A 20,000-nucleotide genomic window follows, 5' to 3' on the forward strand; every position below is an offset into this window, starting at 1 on the left:
TTCACTTCTTCGGATCCTTCATCCACTTCAACCTCTCTCACACCGTTTCTGTATTGTTATTTATACCCCCCTAAACAAGGCTCTAACTCGTTCTCTGCTACACCATCAACATGTGGAACGCCTTCCACAAGCCCTAAAGGAGAGCAAATCCCTAGCCTCCTTCAAAATTGTATGAAAAGTCACCTTCAGACAGCTGCTACCCGTGACTTGTAAATAGACTAAGCCCCCATGCTCCCCCCCCCCCCCCCTTTCTTTTTTTTCTGCCTTTGTATTTGATGTTATGCTTTTGAAACTGATATTATCCTAGATAAAGTACTATGTTCTATCCGTCTGTCTTTCAATGTTATATGAGATACTTAAAGTGTGGTTCCTGTGGAAATGAGCCTCGGCTTTCTAGGATCTCCTTTTAGTTGACCTTGTACCAGTGATTTGTACTGTCATGGTGAAACTGTACTTTTTTCTATTGCAAAATTTGCAAACTTCTAATAAATTCTTCAATCAATCAATCAATTTATACCCCCTATCTCTGTCTCTCTCCAACTGTATTAATCTCTCTCTTTCTGTCTCCCCCCTCCCCCCCCCCTCTCTCTCTCTCTGTCTACCCTCCCAGTCTTACGCTATACCAGACGACTGCACCGGTTCGCCCTTTTCCATCGATGACCAGACAGAAAGGGGAACAGTGTGTCTCTCCCCGATTGCACCACTTTCTCCCATTCCTTCCATCTGAGCGATGATGTCTACCATATGACCCACATTGTCCTCTGACTTGTGTAATCGTTGCGATACCGCCCGATTAGAATGTGGCCGCTTTCGGAGCGCAATGCAATGGGAGGAATGCAGCCATGGCTCTCTGAGATAAGGATGTGGCTGTCTGTCTCGCTGACGAGCGTCTTGACACTTTTCAATAAACGCCCGGCCCTTTGGCAGGGGACTCCGACATAAATCATGAATGGATGGGGTCATCCGGGCCGCCGCCTCCGACTCGACCCCGCCATCTGATGTGAAAATCACTTTTAATCTATTCAGAACGTGTACACATGTGTATCTTTATTTTATGCTTTAACTATTGAAAAAATAGCAGATATACAAGCTCACAGCGCGGCACCGAGTGCCGCGCTGCGAGCTTGTAGATCTGCTATTTTTGAAAAATCGTGAAAATTTGAATTTTGACCCGATTCTTTAAGTGTCTTTTGAATCCTAGATTTTTTTTGAAAAAACCAATGTGTCTATGTCAGCAATCTGGCCAGCCATCGTCAAAGAAAAGGTCCTTTTCACTTAAATGGAGCTCAGTTAGTCTGTTCTTGAGAGACTGCTATGTCAGTGGTTCTCAAACCTTTTACATGTGAAGGACCCCCAAACTGATATTTATTTGGCCACGGACCCCCATCTCAAAATATCTAGTTCCAGGGACCACCCAGAAGCAAAATTCGAGTTACGAACGTTCGCTTTGAAAATACATAATATTGAAAGATTTGCACACATTTTCACGACTTTTTCAAAAATAGCAGATCTACAAGCTCGCAGCGTGAGCTTGTATATCTGCTATTTTTCACTGGTTAAAGCATTCAATAATTCTAGGCCTAAATGGGTTAATCCCCTGTAAGTGGAGTTGGCGCGGTGGCCAGTTAGCCACGACAAACATTCTGTCACACACACATCTGGGTCCCTTTAGTTGGCGACGAGAGGCGTAGATTTCACTTCAGAACAAATTAAATACATAATAACGACGAGCAAGAAAGAACTGGGAACATGCTGGGTGCCAAACTTTATTTGCCGATAACTGGAAAATGATAGCGGCTGAATAGCTGTGTGATTAGCACTTATTAAATCATCTCTTTGCTGCTCTAATTTGGGATTGTTGTCTTTGGGTCTGGCCTCTGTCTTCTTAGACAAGAGGCCATCTAAGTTAACTATGTGACCCCATGGCCTTAGGATGATAATGAAATGAGAATAACAATATGCTACTCATACACCTACCTCCCTCTCTCCCTCTCCCATCCTAACTCTCTTGTAAGTGCTAAGCACGCTCTGGTCTGATATATGCCCATTTCTCTCCGTCCTTACCTCTGTTTCTCAATGCAGTCAATGATCTGTATTAGGGCATTCACGAATAGTGATTTTTAGTATTCGATTTATTCAACCTCAAAGTATTCAAATAGTCGAATATTGGACAGGACTGGCCAAACTCCCAAATATTAAGTAAGCAAGAGGCAAACATTGTGAAAAAACGCCTCGCGTTGCGAGGCGTTATGAGCATGTAGATCTGCTATTTTCACAATATTTATCTGTGGAACCGAGTCACATTAATACCTACAATTCCAAGTGCTTGTCAGGGTGGGGGTCCCCAGTTAAAATATGTTTATTTTGGGGGTCATGGCCTAAAAAGGTTTGAGAACCCCTGGTATAGAGCATTAACAAATTCATCCACCAGGGACATTGACAACTCATTCTTATGACTTCCTATCTAGCCAAGCTTCATAAACTATATATTTTTTTAAAGAAAAAGAAAAAGAAAAAAAAGAATATTCGACTTCGGTGAACAACGTCGAATAGTGACTTTGATATTCGAATATTCACAATCTGCAGGTAGAACAAATAATTATATTTTCCATTCGTTGAATGTTATGTTTTCACTTGAGACTTTTGGATGAAAAACTGTTTTTCACATGCTTTAAATGATACATTGTTTATCTCCGTTCTAAGAGACCTTGAACCATGAAAGAGCTCTTGTGCGAAAGACTCTCCGTCTCCAGATAAAATGTTCTTTTGAAACTTTTTGATGAACTAAATATCCACCAAGTGCCACATTCAAGGATGGGGCCAGCAAAAAATTATTTATGAACTTTTATAACAATGTATATAAGGTTGTTCGTTTTAAGTTCCTGGTCTAAATTAGCCATTGATTGTGTTCTAATGGCTTAGAAGAGAACATTGGCCCAAAGTCAAACGTACTTGCAGACCCCTGGTCTATTGTGTCCAAGTAGATGCTCAACAAAGCCGGATGCAGCACGGTAGATTCGAACCTACAACCTCTGTGGTCTATTTTCCACCATTGGGTCTGAGACATGTCATTTATCACCACAACAACCATTTGCATTTGGTTCAGGACATTTCTTAGCAAATCAGGTCTAAAGGACAACTGTGTTCTTTTACAACAAGGGTTCATATTTTAGATAAAAGAAAAGATGAGTGTCAACATCGTTTTAGTGATTTTAATGACTAAAATATGTATTTTTAGACACAATAAGCCCATTCCCAAGATGCACCGCAATCTTTCATGGGCAGATGTGACTTATGGGGGCTGGTGTAAATAGTTACAAAGAAATTGCCGGCTTATTGTGTCTAAAAAGACATATTTAGCCACTTTTACGCATGCCCTCACCCACTGAAATCAAAATACTAAAATCGCTAAAGCAATAGAAAGCAGTAAATGAAAACATTTTAACACAACTGTTCTTTTCTCTAATTACAATCTAAAATATGAACCCTTGTTGTAAAAAAAACTAAAGTTGTCCCTTAACCCTTTCAGTGCCACCTTTTCACCACTAGAGGGTGCCCAATGGCCATAGAATCCACCATAGACAAGCGCTGTATATGCACAAGCCGTGCGCAGCCATGACGCGCCTGAACACTTTCCTTTGTGTCATGAACAGGAACAGGATGAAGTTAGCTTGAAGTTAGCTATTGGCTACCAAGCATTTTAGAAGCCCTATTTTCGATTTAGCCATGATTAAACCTTGCACACCTCATGGATATGCATGGAACAGAAAAAATGAGCTCTAAAGATCCTGGATTGCATTGGAGTGGATGGTAAATATCGGCGGCGTGACACTCTCGCGGGCCGTGTAAACAGATGACGGCCGGCGGCCCGGCTCGGAAAAAAAAAAAAAATGTTTCAAAGCCGAACTAGTTTGGGATCGGCACCCTGATAAGGTCCAAATAAAGCCGAACTAGTTCGGGATTGGCACAATAAGAGTTAAAGATAATGCTTCAGCGAAAATGTTGAGGGAGAAAAATGACTCTTGCTAGCCTTTGGGGTGGAACAGCAGCACTGGAGGATGGTGGTGTTGTTGCATGATAAACACAGTATAGGTGAGAGCACCCTACTGCAGTACCTTCAAGTGTCCCCCGAATGTGTCAAACTGGAAGAACTTGCAGGCCTCGTTGCCATAGCAGCCCGGTTCCATCTCGCCGCGGAGCAGGATGTTCCGGCTCAGCAGGCCCACCTCCGCCCGCATATCCACCCCATCCACCTCCTCTCCCATATGGATGAATTCAGCTTTGCCTGCAACACACACAGACGAACGCACAAGCAACACACAGCAGTGGCGTCAGTTCAGCAAAAGCTAGGGTATGGCAAAGATGGGAGACAGTGGCGGCTCCAGGGGGGAGCTAGAGGGGGCTTTAGCCCCTCCTGGTGAAGGCTTAGCACCCCCTAAGCCCCCCCCCCCCCACACCCAATTGTGATGAAAAATATTTATGGAATACATAAATTAAATATATATGAATAAGTGAAAGACAATTGATTGACTTCTATGTAAACCATACTATGAAACTATTTTTTTTATGCTAGAAAGCATCTTCAGCCTCACAAAACCCCTATTCGATTACCTACAGTACTCAGATTTGGAGCTGATAACTGCCAATGATCTGGTCTGTTCCATTATCCATACTCTTAGCGAGAGAATATAGTTTGTCATATATTAGTACTATTGTTTGTTGCCAAAATTAATTAGCCCCCGCTCTAAAAAAAGCCAGCTCCCCCATAGCCCCCCCAGTCCCAATTCTCTGGAGCCGCCGCTGATGGGAGTCCTCATGGAAAAGAGGCATTACGTTTTGTATAGCAAGGTTCTATTGTGAAAATAGCCGATTTACATGCTCACAACGCCTCGCAGTCTTAAAAAAAAAGAGTTTTGTAAGTTTTTTACACAGGTTTCTACGGTTTCTTGGGCTGGAGTGCAGCTAAACTTGGCATGTTAGTAAACGTGCCACAATTAACAATAATGCATTGCACCTGTGCAGCTGACCTGCAGAACCTGGGAATATAAAAAAAAATCTAGTTGGGGAGAATAAAAGTGTGGATAATATAATTATAATACCTTGTTAAAGTTACCATTTTGTAACATTTTGCATTTGTAGTTATTTTACCGTAATTTAACAACATAATAACCAGCACAGATAGACAAAGAGACATTCATGGAGTTTTATTTAAAAGTAACTTTTATTTTCCCCCCTGGACCCAGGGTATGGCAGCTGCATACCCCTGCCATACCCAATTGACGCCCCTGCACACAGGCGCGCACACACACACACACACACACACACACACACACACACACAGATGGATAAGAGACCCACGTGCATGCATGTCCGCGCAAAGAGCCCTCATTAGTACTATCTTCGTACAACAAACAACCCCTCTTTGTCAAATGTACCTGGCGGGTTAATATGCAAACATAACAATCACAGCATCGAACCATCTGCTGGAAAGCAGTGCCTGGATCTACAGACCTCTGCTGACAGCGCCGTCTGCATGGTGAACAGCCTGAGCCAGCAAAACTTGTCTGCCCCCTTTTTTTTTTTTTTGCAAACGCCTCCTCTCCAGAAACTGACGGAGAAGTGTAGTTTGTAAGGACAGTGATGTCTGTGTGTGTGTGTGTGTGTGTGTGTGTGTGTGTGTGTGTGTGTGTGTGTGTGTGTGTGTGTGTGTGTGTGTGTGTGTGTGTGTGTGTGTGTGTGTGTGTGTGTGCGTGCGTGCGTGTGCATGTGTGTGGATGGATGGACCAGATATAAGTGGACAAGTTAAGAGGTGGTACGTCAGATATGGTCTTTTTCTTCCCTCATTGCAAAGTAGATTGGATGGCCATCATGTGTGATTATGGTGAAATCACAGAGAGAGAGAGAGAGAGAGAGAGAGAGAGAGAGAGAGAGAGAGAGAGAGATTGAGGGGCTAGAATGACGCAGAGATATAGCGACAGGGATATAGCGACAGGGACCAAAACACACGGGGCTCGGCATGCGCAAAACTAGGCTTTGCATTGCATCATTCTGTTTATGTAAGATGCAGGCGCTATTTGCATCTTGGCTGTTATGTAGCGGGGGAAAAGAAGTTTATAATTCGCCAGAGAAAGAGAAGTAAACAGAACAGGAATGAGGAAGGAAGTGGAAAGAAATAGGAAAACAATAAAGTCCACAGATCCTCTACTTCCCACATATCCACATTCTAAATGTAGTGATTAAAGGACAACATTAGTTTTTTACAACAAGGGTTCATATTTTAGATTGTAATTAAATAATATGTGTTAAAATTATTTCTTTCTATTTTTTCTATTGTTTAAGGGATTCTTATTTCAGTGGTTGGGGGCATGCGTACAAATGAAAACATTTTAACACTCACTTTTTCTTTTCTCTAATCTAAAATATGAACCCTTGTTGTAAAAAACCAAAGTTGTCCTTTAAGAAAACAAATTGATGGGAGGCAAAGAAACCAAACAAAGACACTTGACATTAAAAACGTCCACGCACAAAATATGAAAGCCAGATGGTTACGGCCCACGCATCTCTAGTTCCGCTTTTTCCCCCTTGTCTTGCTTCAACTGGCACACACTTTGAAAGCTTTCATCTTGAATGAGCCAACTATTTAAGACACAGCAGCGGAGAATTAACGCTGTTGTCAAAGAAACCTGTGATGGTGTCTGACAGATGGTTAGGAGAGTGACGGACAAAAATGCCGCTTTCATAGAGGAATTTACCCCCTCGCATCCACAACATGTTGTTTCAAGGAAAAAGTTTTTTGGAAAGGAATGCTCCAAACGCAAATTAGAGTAGATGACCACTGATGCCTAATACTTACTTACTTACGCCTTACACCCCTACTGGGGTATAGGCCGTCGACAAGGGACCTCCAGAGTTCACGGTCACTGGCGTTCCTTTCTATCTGTGACCAGGTGCATCCCAGTCTCTTGGTGTCTGCCTGGAGATCCCGCCGCCAGGTGTTTTTTGGCCGGCCTCTGTTTCTCTTCCCTTGCGGGTTCCACGTCAGAGCCTGTCTGGTGGTGTTTGACTCTGGCTTGCGCAGTGTGTGCCCGATCCAGCTCCATCTTCTTCGTCCAATTTCGTCTGTTGCTGGGAGTTGTTTGGTTTTTATCCACAGATCGGTATTGCTGATCTTGTCCGGCCAGTATATTTTCAGGATTCTTCTGAGACATTTGTTGATGAAGGTTTGAACTTTATTTATTGTGATCTTAGTGATTCTCCAAGTCTCTGACCCATAAAGCAGGACAGATTTTACGTTGGAGTTGAATATTCTGATTTTAGTTGTTTGCTGTATCTCTCTAGAGCGCCAGATGTTCTTGAGCAGTAGAAATGCTGTTCTTGCCTTACCTATCGTCGCTTTCACATCTGCATCCGTACCACCCTGATTGCTGATGATACTCCCCAAGTAGGTGAAGGACTCTACCTCTCCTATCATGGTGTCACCTAGAGAGATTGGTTCTGCACTGTTTGTATTTATCCTCATGGTTTTTGTTTTTCCCAAATGAATATTTAGCCCTAATTGTGAGGAAGTCTCTGCCAGTGTTTTGGTCTTTTCTTGCATCTGATGATAATTATGTGACAGTAGTGCCAGGTGTCTGCGAAATCTAAGTCATCAAGCTGTGTCCATAATGTCCACTGGATTCCATTCTTCCTTTGTGATGTTGTTGTTCTCATAACCCAGTCAATGGCTAGTAAGAACAGGAATGGGGATAACAGACAACCCTGTCTGACCCCGGTCCTGATCTCGAACTGGTCTGTGTGTTGTCCCTCATGTATGACTCTACAGGTCATTCCAGTATAACCGTTTTTAATTATGTTCACTAGCTGATGCCTAATGATGGACAGAAAATAGTAGATCTACAATCTTGATATCATTGATTACTCTTTCAACAGTTACGGGGACATTTCAAGAATAAAAACATAACATTGACAATTCAATTAAAACAACATTGATTTGTACATAATCTCCCTCTGACCTCCAGATTGTTAATCGAACCGCACAGAATTGGCTGGCTTTGATAGTTGTTAAGAGCTGTTCTGCTATCGAGTTGAAATTGTCCCTGTGAGCAATGCTGTGCATAACAACACTTGCCCCCATGGGGTGCTGGATAATGCCAATAGTCGGGGATCCACATGCCCAAAAGCTCAAGGAATACGTTTTAACCTGTGATGTTCTGCCGCACTTTTTATTTCTGTTTTATCTATTAGTTTGGTCATTAAGGTCCACAGAATGAGAGGCCTGCTCTGCCGGAAACATCGCGAAAAACAGTTATGGCCATTTGTATATGCACTAGTCTGTCCCATTGACTCCACTACACAGGAAAGGAAATATATTATAAAAAAGGGTTAGGGTTAGGGGATTCTGAATCCATTGCAAGCATTTGTTTTGCACAAAAAACATTCCTTGGGCTAGAAAACTAACCAACAAAACTGTGAAAAGTGACGACTCATCACTGTGATGACTGTAAAAAGTGATGACTCATCACTTTTCACACTTTTTTTGGTCCATTCTCTAGCCCAAGCAATGTTTTTTGTGCAAAATAAATGCTTGCAATGGATTCAGAATCATGAAAACCCTCCAGTTTGACCCCTCACATGCTACTTAAAGCAGCTTTTTTCTTTTTTATAATATATTTCTTTCCTGTGTAGTAGAGTCAATGGGACAGTGCATATACAAATGGCCATAACTTTTTTTTCGCGATGTTTCTGGCAGAGCAGGCCTCTCATTCTGTGGACCTTAATGACCAAACGAATAGATAAAACAGAAATAAAAAGTGCGGCAGAACATCACAGGTCCTCTCCCATTTTGAGAGACTGGATCCCTGGCTACAACTGAAATGAGGAACATGCACGACACTGAACCTGGCGTCCCTATTTTGGCCATGTCATTATTTCCTCCAATGTTTTCCCCCCTCATAAGCTTTTTCTTAAATAACAAAACATCACTTTATGATGATGTGTTGTTGTGAGCTTGTAGAGCTGCTATTTTCACTGTTTCCGAAATAGGGCTTAAGTGGTTAATAGCAGAGGGTCAAAGCGGCGTGTACTGCCACGGAAAATACGAGCTCAGCTCACGTTGGAAAAGTAAATAGAATGTGTTTTCGTAACCTAATTGTAATCACAACACTACAACCGAATATATCAAAAGACCTGCAAAAGACTTTCCGAGAGAATCAATCCTCCCCCCAAGCCACCTCTACAAGAAAAAGCATTAGGCCAGCAGACTGTGACAGATTCAGAGAGACTCAGAGACAACCCAGCTGTGGCGATGTGTGGCAGCTGAGTATGAATTAAGCATAAGCGTGGCCTGCCGGGGCGGCAACCCTCACCAAGACCAGACAGACAAAAAAGACTTGACATTAGGAAACATGATGCCCCCATGATGCAACGGGTGCAAGCGGCACGGAAGCAATGGCGGCGCGCAGCAACAGCAGCGCGCCCGGCGCGTTTAACAATTTATATTAATACGCTGCTCTTATTAGTAATAGTTTATGCCTCGAAATGTGCGCGTGAATACAGCCTGACCAAGCTGGAGAACGGTTACTGGAATATCTCGCCAAAACTCCACTCTATGGACCGGGATACAACAGCAGCCACCAACAAACAGTTCGGCTACGGTTCCATGGCTACATTCATCCACCTTTTGCGTTGTGCGTGGCGACCGATCATCGCAAAAGGAAACGGCGGAGATTACTGTGGTAAAATCATCACTATATGCCTCCTGCTGTCGGGCGACGTCCATCCATGCCCAGGCCCTACACCGGGGCCCCTCTTCACTGTGGCTAGCGAGGCTAACGAGGCTAACAATGTGGCTAACAACAACAACAGCCACCGGCAAACGCCGCCAGCTCGGCTCCAGACGCCCCTGCAATCACAACAAGCGGCCACCGAGCTGTTAGCTTGGCTCCATCTACCTCCACCAGTGTTCCGATGGCTGCTCGGTCTCGACCTGATGACAACAACGGCGACAAGCGGTCCAACGTTACCACCAGCTCCCGAGGCTGTGGCCACCGAGCCTAGAAGTCTCATAAAAGGAGCTAGACCGCTGGACATCGGCCCCGCTATACCACCAACGCCTGGAGCTGTGGCCACCGTGCCTAGAGGCCCCGGGCAGCGGGACACCGGCCCGAGGACATCGCAGGATCCCGAGGCTGACTACACCGAGCCCAGAAGTCTCTTGGAAGGAGCTGGGCCGCTGGACATCGGCCCCGCTATACCACCAACACCTGGGGCTGTGGCCACCGTGCCTAGAGGCCCCGGGCAGCGGGACACCGGCCCGAGGACATCACAGGCTCCCGAGGCTGACTACACCGAGCCCAGAAGTCTCTTGGAAGGAGCTGGGCCGCTGGACATCGGCCCCGCTATACCACCAACACCTGGGGCTGTGGCCACCGTGCCTAGAGGCCCCGGGCAGCGGGACACCGGCCCGAGGACATCGCAGGCTCCTGAGGCTGACTACACCGAGCCCAGAAGTCTCTTGGAAGGAGCTGGGCCGCTGGACATCGGCCCCGCTATACCACCAACGCCTGGAGCTGTGGCCACCGTGCCTAGAGGCCCCGGGCAGCGGGACACCGGCCCGAGGACATCGCAGGATCCCGAGGCTGACTACACCGAGCCCAGAAGTCTCTTGGAAGGAGCTGGGCCGCTGGACATCGGCCCCGCTATACCACCAACACCTGGGGCTGTGGCCACCGTGCCTAGAGGCCCCGGGCAGCGGGACACCGGCCCGAGGACATCGCAGGCTCCTGAGGCTGACTACACCGAGCCCAGAAGTCTCTTGGAAGGAGCTGGGCCGCTGGACATCGGCCCCGCTATACCACCAACGCCTGGAGCTGTGGCCACCGTGCCTAGAGGCCCCGGGCAGCGGGACACCGGCCCGAGGACATCGCAGGATCCCGAGGCTGACTACACCGAGCCCAGAAGTCTCTTGGAAGGAGCTGGGCCGCTGGACATCGGCCCCGCTATACCACCAACACCTGGGGCTGTGGCCACCGTGCCTAGAGGCCCCGGGCAGCGGGACACCGGCCCGAGGACATCACAGGCTCCCGAGGCTGACTACACCGAGCCCAGAAGTCTCTTGGAAGGAGCTGGGCCACTGGACATCGGCCCCGCTATACCACCAACACCTGGGGCTGTGGCCACCGTGCCTAGAGGCCCCGGGCAGCGGGACACCGGCCCGAGGACATCGCAGGCTCCTGAGGCTGACTACACCGAGCCCAGAAGTCTCTTGGAAGGAGCTGGGCCGCTGGACATCGGCCCCGCTATACCACCAACACCTGGGGCTGTGGCCGCCGTGCCTAGAGGCCCCAGGAAGCGGGACAGAGGCCCAAGGACATCGCAGGCTCCCGAGGCTGTGGCCGTCGTGCCTAGAAGTCTCATTAAAGGAGCTGGGCCGTCATCTGGGACATCATCATCATCATCATCATCAGCTGGGGTGGCCACCGTGTCTAGAAGTCTCTGCACCGGAGCTAGGCCGGTGGCCACCAGCAAGAATAATCCAGCTCTGGACAATGACACAACACGGTCCCCCCCTCACCTGCAACCCCCAAAGCCACCTATGGCTAAGGTAAAATACAGAAACCCAGTTTTTAAAAAACACAGAAAATGTAATTTTTTTAAAACACTAAACCAAGCTAAAACTGTGTGGGACCCCTTATGTAAACCCAAAGGTTTGTTCTGTGGCCATCTAAACATCCAAAGTATGGTAAATAAGCACAGTGAACTAGAAAATCTGCTTGTAAACTCTAACATTGACTGTTTAGGACTGACGGAAACATGGTTAAAGCGGTCATCCCCAGATGCCTTAGTGAGCATGCCTGGTTACAAGGTGTTCAGAAGGGACAGAGTAACTGGGAAGGGTGGGGGGGCCTTGCTTTATATCAAGAACACCTTACAATGTAAGCAAATTGTATGGCCCACTGAGATCCAGGCCGAATGTGTAGGTGTAGAAATTACACTATCCACAGAGATGAAGTTCACTCTAATTTGCTTATACCGTCAGCCATCAGCTAAAGTAGAAGTATACGACCAGCTAAAGACCATCCTCACGGCGTGTGATTTTAATCAAGAAGTAATACTAATTGGTGATACAAATGTTAACTGGGACGATAAAAAAATAAGAAAAAATCTTAAACTAGTAACAGACCACTATAATTTGACCCAATTAATAGAGCAACCTACAAGAATAACCAGTCACTCAGCAACCAAGATAGATTTACTGTTTTCAAATAAAGTGGAAAGAATCGCTAAAACATTTAACTTCGTGACAGGTCTCTCTGATCACAACATCATATTCTTTTCCAGAAAACTCTCAAAACAGGCGTTCAGCAAAGCTCAGTCCCAGCCTATAGTCAAAACAATCCCAAAACATCTGCAACATAGCCTTGAGGTCGCCCTACAAGGGCTTGAGTGGGATGATTTACACTCATGTGATGATGTTGAGACCGGGTGTAATATCCTTCTTTCCAAAATTGGCAGAGTAATGGAATCTTTCACCAGAGGTGGTAACCAGAGGAAAGGGAGGAAAATTACTCTACCTTGGGTCGATAAAAAATGCAGAGATCAAATGAAAACCAGAGATTTACTGCTTAAAAAGGCATTAAAATCTGGCCTGACAACGGACAGACAGCTTTTCACACATGCTAGAAACAAAGTCACAAATTTCTTAAGGAAGGCTAAAGCTGGATTTTATATCTCCATCATAGAGAGTGCCAGAGGAAATGGGAAAAAAGTTTGGGAATATATAAATAAACTGACAGGGAAATACTATAAGCAGGATAATAACAACTTAGAACTTAAAATAGATAATGTCCTGGTGAAAGATCCCCACACGCTTGCTAGCAACCTAATGCTGTTTTTTCTAAACTCTGTGTATGAAATCACACAATTGTTCAGACCCTCTAAGTTTGTTCCACGCCCTGTTCAAAATGATCTCCCCATTTTTAATTTGGAAGAAGTCACAGAAAACGAGGTGACAAACATTGTCAGATCACTAAAAGCATCCAAAGCTAAAGATGCACATGGGCTTGACACTAACTTTCTTAAAACAAATATTGACTCTCTGGTGGCACCAATCACACATCTGGTAAATCTGTCCATAAGAAAATGCACTGTCCCAACTCAGTGGAAAGCTGCTGTTATAACACCTATATTCAAATCTGGCTCAAAAACGGACATATCAAACTATAGACCCATAAGCATCTTACCTGTTATATCAAAAGTGGCTGAAAAGTGGATTGTAAAGTCCATTGTTAAACATCTAGACAAAGGCTACACCCCTCTGCATCCTATGCAGTTTGGGTTTCGAGCCTTCCACTCCACTGAGTCAGCAAATTGCTTATTCATTGAAAAGTTAAAGTGTGCTTTGAACAAAGCCCCATGCGCAATGGCAGTATTTTTGGATTTCAAGAAAGCATTTGACTCTGTCAGCCATCAGGTCCTCTTGTCCAAACTAACACATTTCAACTTGTCCCCAGAGGCCATCAAATGGTTTACATCATACCTATCAAATAGAGAACAGTGTGTTAGTATAAATGGCATCAAGTCTCCTTATCACACTTGCTCGGTTGGTGTCCCCCAGGGATCAATAGTAGGACCAATTCTGTTTTCTCTGTTTATAAACGATCTACCTGATGTATGTAAAGATGTACATATTCAGATGTACGCAGATGATGCTGTTATACTGACTCATGGAAAGAGCTATGCAGAGGTGTCAACGGTTTTAACTTCTGTTCTGACCAGCGTTCAGGACTGGCTTACAGACTCATGCCTGCTCCTGAATGCAAAAAAGACGGTCTGCATGGCTTTTTCCAAAAGACCAGTTGTGATGGAATCATCAAATGTGTTTCTGGGTGGAGAGGAACTTGAACTTGTGTCAGAGTTCAAGTACCTCGGGGTCATGTTAGACTCAACCCTAACCTTTAAAAAACATGTAAAAAAGGTTACAAACACAATCAAGTTCAACCTTCAGAACTTTAAACAAATCACACCTTTTTTGGCAGTTAGTGCTGCTAAATCGTATCTCCAATGCATGATCCTATCACACATTGAGTACTGTTTCACAAACTGGTCTTGCGCAGGTATAACGACTCTCAAACCCATTGAACAGCTATATAAGAGTGCGCTTAAGGTATTCGATAGGAAACCCCACTCATATCACCATTGTAATATTCTTCAGAGGTACCGTTTTTTGAGTTTCGCTAATTTTAAGGTTTTTAAACAGGTCAGTATCATATATAAGACACTAAATGGTCTATGCCCACCTCCCCTAAAGGAATTCATAAAAAGGAAGCCTGATAGAGGACTCAATACTAGAGCAATCACTAGAGGGGATTGCGAAGTACCGTACCGGGTAACCGCTTTTGGAAAAAACACCCTTTCAGTGCAGGGATGTTCAATCTGGAATGACCTACCTCTAACAATAAGAGACTGTTTGTCATTTCCATCCTTCAAGTTCAATCTAAAAAAATGGTTAGTTGACAATCAAACCTGTGACCATGTATAGTTCTAAGAGTACAGCTCATGCCATGTACGTATATTTTTAACTATCCTTTTTTAATGTAGGGTACTGTTAGTAATATGTGTTGTTTTGTTGTTTTTTTCTTGGTTCAGGAAAAATAGTATTTGTATGTATGTTCTTAGGCGCCCTCTCCTAATGTAGGGTTACTGTTTGTTGGTATGTATTGTTTTGTCTTCATGTGGGGACTACGGATGAAATTTAGCATTCTTGCTAATTCCGGCTTATTTACATTGCATTCATGTAGTGTTCATTAATATGCATTGTCCCGTCTAAATAAACAAATAAAGTAAAGTAAAGTAACATGAGGCTGAGATAGACTAGAGCAGGGGTGGGCAACTTTGATGATGGCGAGGGCCACTATATTTCCACCTTCACTCCACTGTGTGCCACATTGCATATCGCTAAGTCCTACTTTGTCATTCTAGTATCTCATACAAAAGAAGCAAAAAATTGTAGATCGGCTATTTTTTGCTTCTTTTGAATTGGAATCCTGAATCATTTTTTGTTATTTTTTAATTGGAATCCTGAAATGTAACATTTTGCTTTCATTTCAAACGCATTTAGTTATATAGGCCTACTCATGTTAAATGTATGAACTTAAATACAAATACATTGGACAAAATACTACTAGTCATTAAGCTACTAATATAGACTGACGGAATTAAAGCAGGTCATGTTTGGAATTTTAACAGCTGAAATCAATAATATATCAGTATTCCGGTATCAACCTGCGGGCCGCATTAAGCGAAGGTGTGGGCCGCATGTGGCCCCCGGGCCGCCAGTTGCCCATGTATGGACTAGAGGGAGGCAAGGCAGGTGATGGATCCAGATAGAGGACTTTGGTGGGGATGAGGACAGCGAAAGTTCAATCTCGTTACACGCCGGGGAAAATGTGTCTGCGCGCGCGCACACATAAATTAAACTTAGACGTTATAAGGTTATATTCCACCGAGACATGATAATGCCTCGCTTCTAAAGTCCCCTCTAATTGGCAGTGAGTGTGTCTGTGTCTGTGCGTTTGAGTGTCTTTGAGTGTGTTGGAGCGAGAGAGTGTTCCTAAAGGTGGAAATATTATCACTACATTATTTATTATAGCTCCTAATTGTAATGCCAAGAAGCTGCAGTTGTTGCTCTGCATGGGCGATAAGGGCCCTTGTTCAGTCAGCCCTGACTGCAGATCAACGTACAATCATCTTCATCTTGAAGATGATTGCCCTCTCTTGCAGGGGTGAAGCCCTCTCTTGCAGGGGTGTCACACCAAATTCTGGGCCCTGGGTGCTTTAACACACGGGTAACTAATTTTGAGATCGCAAAGTGCAATTCTCCTTTTGCACAAAGTAGTGCAATGCAAGATAGAGGGCGCCAGATCCCTTTTATTCACACCCTACCACTACTTCCTGTTCATCCACAGAGCATTGATTCTAGTCATTTTCTCCATTAGATTTCTTTTCACTTTTTTCAACTTTTATTACTTGGGATGGTAAAAAGATGAGGCAGACAAAAAAAATGTATTTTGACAAGTAATAAAAGTTGAAAAAAGTGAAAAGAAAGCACTTTAATCTAATGGAGAAAACAACTAGAATCAATGCTCTGTGGATGAACAGGAAGTAATGGTAGGGTGTGACTCAAAGGGATCTGGCGCCCTCTATCTTGCATTGCACTACTTTGTGCAAAAGGAGAATAACTCTCCCCGTGAAGGTCTCAGAAATGTCCCCTTCCATGACTTTTCCTAAATACTCAAGACATATGTTCTCGTTTTTTTTCCCCTTCTGAAACGTTTCCTAAGTATGAAATAATATACCATTATACCACTCTGACGGTTAGTTATCGGTCATGAAGACAGGTCTCACCCATTCCTCCCCCTCCCAGAAGCAAGGAGAGAATTTCACACCTTTTGCGCTCCCCATTTGAGAGGTCAATTGAAATGCTAATTCACATTTGGAAGACAATAGAACCCTTGCTGGTAGCAGGGGAGGAGGTGTTGCTCTCCTGGGCCAAAAGGGAGAGAATTTACCTGTCAATTTGACTGATAAATGCAGTCAGAGTGGAAGTGATTTTTCAGTCACCCGAGTGTTAAAAATTTAAAAAAATCGTGAAAAGGTGTGCAAGTCTTTGAATATTTCAAATCCTTCTAGGTTTTTTTGAAAAACCTATGTTTCTATGTCAGTGGTGCTCAAACCTTTTCATGTGAAGGACCCCCAAAATGATATGTATTTGGCCACGGACCACCATCTCAAAATATTTAGTTCCAGGGACCCCTCAGAAGCGATATTTGAGTTAAAAAATACATAGTCAAAGATTTGCACACATTTACACGACTTTTAAAAAATAGTAGATCTACAAGCTTGCAGAGCTTGTATATCTGCTTTTCAATAGCTAAAGTACAAAATACTTAGGGCCTTTCTGTGTGGAGTTTGCATGTTCTCCCCGTGTCTCCTAGGGTTGATACCCTCACAAAAACATGCACGTAATCCTGGTCTCAATAATGCCTCCCTCTGGCCAGCCGGGGCGCCTGATGGAGGGGAAAGGAACTGGTTGGAATAACGTGTTCCTTCCACGCGCTACGTCCAAACCAGGGAAATCTCCACTGTCAGGTGAAAAGAAGCAACTTGGACTCCTCATGCATAGAAGGAAGCATGAGGTCAGTCCGTTGTCTCCCCAGGCACGGCAGAGGGAGAGCAAAGCCCAGGATTATATAGGCAATTGGCACTGGGTGAAAAAATGGGTTACAAAATTGTGGGGATAAAAATTATAGTTAAAAAAAAAAGTATAAAATAATTAAGGCCCCTCCACCTTGGGCCCTAGTAACTCAGTCCCACTTCCACCCCCCTTGTGACGCCCCAGCTCTCTTGCAGCGGGAGAGACAAGCTGAGACAGGGGGACTGCGCTGGGCCTTAAGCTCACACGCACTGACCTCCGATCCCTCCAAGGTCATACCGAAGATTCTCCTGCCTGACGATAAATGTCAGGGTAGAAATAAAATACGCTGATGCTGGATGATCGCTTCGGGCCGTCGATCAAACTTCCAGAGCGTGTTTCGGTCTTTAAAGACTCATCATTCTGGCATTTGGAACAGGCAAAAGTTCACGACGTCAAGTCGTTTGAGTCAAAACAGATAAATAGCCCGCGGGCTTTCATATTCTGTCTCTCTCTCAGTCTCTTCCTTTCTTACTCTTTATACTTGACTCTCTCTGCCTCTGCCACCCCCCCTCCCCCCCCATACACCTCCCCTTTCTCATTAACCTTACAACACGCACTTGCCGCCAACAAACACGACGCACCCGCCCATTTCTGCACCCCCTGGGGTGGGGGGTGGCGAGAAGAGAAGAGACGAGATTATATTTTCTGTGCTCCAAAGTGGCACCAAGGCATTAGCACATTTAGGCCTATAATTATTGAATGCTTTAACCAGTGAAAAATAGCAGATATACAAGCTCACAGCGCGGCACCGAGTGCCGCGCTGCGAGCTTGTAGATCTGCTATTTTTGAAAAAGTCGTGAAAATGTGTGCAAATATTTGAATATATGATTTTTTTTTAAGCGAACGTTTGTAAATCAAATTTTGCTTCTGGGTGGTCCCTGGAACTAAATATTTTTGAGATGGGGGTCCGTGGCCAAATGCATATCATTTTGGGGGTCCTTCACATGAAAAGGTTTGAGAACCACTGGCATAGTATTCTCTCAAGGACAGACTAACTGAGCTCCAGTTAAGTGAAAAGGACATTTTCTTTGACGATGGCTGGCCAGATTGCTGACATAGAAACATAGGTTTTTATAAAAAAAAACCTTAGAAGGATTCAAAAGACACTTATAGAATCGGGTCAAAATTCAAATTTTCAAGATTTTTTAAAAATAGCAGATCTACAAGCTCGCAGCACGACACGGCGCTGTGAGCTTGTATATCTGCTATTTTTCAATAGTTAAAGCATAAAATAATGATACACAATAATGTGTACCCGTTCTGAATCCGTTAATGCAACGGATTACAGTCAAGAGAGGAGACAGGCAGAGTGACACGGAGCAGTCTCTGCCCCCCAAAATAGGATTTTTCTGTTTATCATGGCGGACAGCCAACATCAGAACAGAGCTGGAGAGGGAGGTGAGCACTGAGCAGCACGATGGTCGACTGATGTCATGGAGGATCCATCCAGGCAGCAGAGACAGCTTAAAGTGCGGCGAGACCACTAGTCGTCGCGAGTGCATCTCTCCACTCCGACATGTCTCCTTTTCCGACATGTCTCCATTCCGACACTAACCCTATCTCTAACCCTAACCCTAACCCTTAGGCCCATGGGAGTGTCGCCACTCCGACAATAAGAAGTCAATTTCGGAGTGGCGACATGTCGGAATGGAGAGAGCCGGCTCCCAGTCGTCGCATCAGGTTAGCGGTCGGTGACGTTCAGCCACCGCAGGGACACGCGCCATCTGAGCCTCTCTCTCCCGAGTCAAAGCCAAATGTTTTGGAACCACTGCACTAGACCACTGTTTCCCAAACAGTGGGTCAGGAGTCAGGACCCATGTGTGGGTTGTGGACCCATTTCTATGGATCGCAGAGACTTTCATACATTTAAAAAAGAATCTAATCCATAAATACAGTGGCATTTATATATTTTAACAAAGTACTGAAAATAGAGCTTATAGATCTGCTATTTTCGATAGCTTGGGTCCTCGGGGAGACATTGAATTTCTCTTTTGGCTCTCGAGCTAAAACGCTTTAGACTGCACGACTGCACTAGACTGTCAGGACATGCAGAGGAGGGACAACCGGAGGCTGGTGGCATTTTTGGACTGCTCGGTACAGGGGTGTGCTCTGCTCTGCGCACGCAATGCTTGCATACGTGGACATGGGTCCACCGGTGGCACGGCCAAAGAGCACACCCAAACACACACGAGTTAGAGTGTGTTTGTGTAAGGGCTACATGTGCGTGCTGCGTGCATGTGTTGTGGTGTGTGTGCGCATGCAGGGGCGTCACACCAAATTCTGGGCCCTGGGTACAAGGATTCACTGCGGGCCCCCCCCATGAATGTTAACTATTGAAAAATAGCAGATATACAAGCTCACAGCGCGGCACCGAGTGCCGCGCTGCGAGCTTGCAGATCTGCTATTTTTGAAAAATCGTGAAAATGTGTGCAAGAAACCTATGTTTCCATGTCAGTGATGCTCAAACTTTTTCACGTGAAGGACCCCCAAAATTATATGTATTTAGCCACGGATCCCCATCTCAAAATATTCAGTTCCAGGGACACCCCAGAAGCAAAATTTGAGTTGCAAATGTTCGCTTAAAAAATACATATATATTCAAAGATTTGCACACATTTTCACGACTTTTCAAAAATAGCAGATCTACGAGCTCGCAGCGCGGCACTCGGTGCCGCGCTGTGAGCTTGTATATCTGCTATTTTCCAATAGCTAAAGTTACTATAGGGCCCCTCCAACTTGGGCCCCG

General features: G+C 44.7%; 1 protein-coding gene across 1 annotated transcript in view; it reads right to left on the reverse strand.

The window, feature by feature from the left end:
• The window catches only part of cemip (cell migration inducing hyaluronidase 1), a gene marked incomplete at its 5' end in the record, with an annotated part of 198,681 nt that overhangs the window by 63,434 nt on the left and 115,247 nt on the right, over positions 1–20,000 (reverse strand). Inside the window, one exon of the mRNA XM_080729340.1 lies at positions 4,116–4,285. Coding sequence (XP_080585466.1) covers positions 4,116–4,285 — 170 coding nt within the window. The remainder of the gene's footprint in view (positions 1–4,115; positions 4,286–20,000) is intronic.

Source organism: Nannobrachium achirus (genome assembly GCF_963921795.1).
Source record: "Nannobrachium achirus genome assembly, chromosome: 7".
In the NCBI taxonomy this organism is placed as follows: Eukaryota; Metazoa; Chordata; class Actinopteri; order Myctophiformes; family Myctophidae; genus Nannobrachium; species Nannobrachium achirus.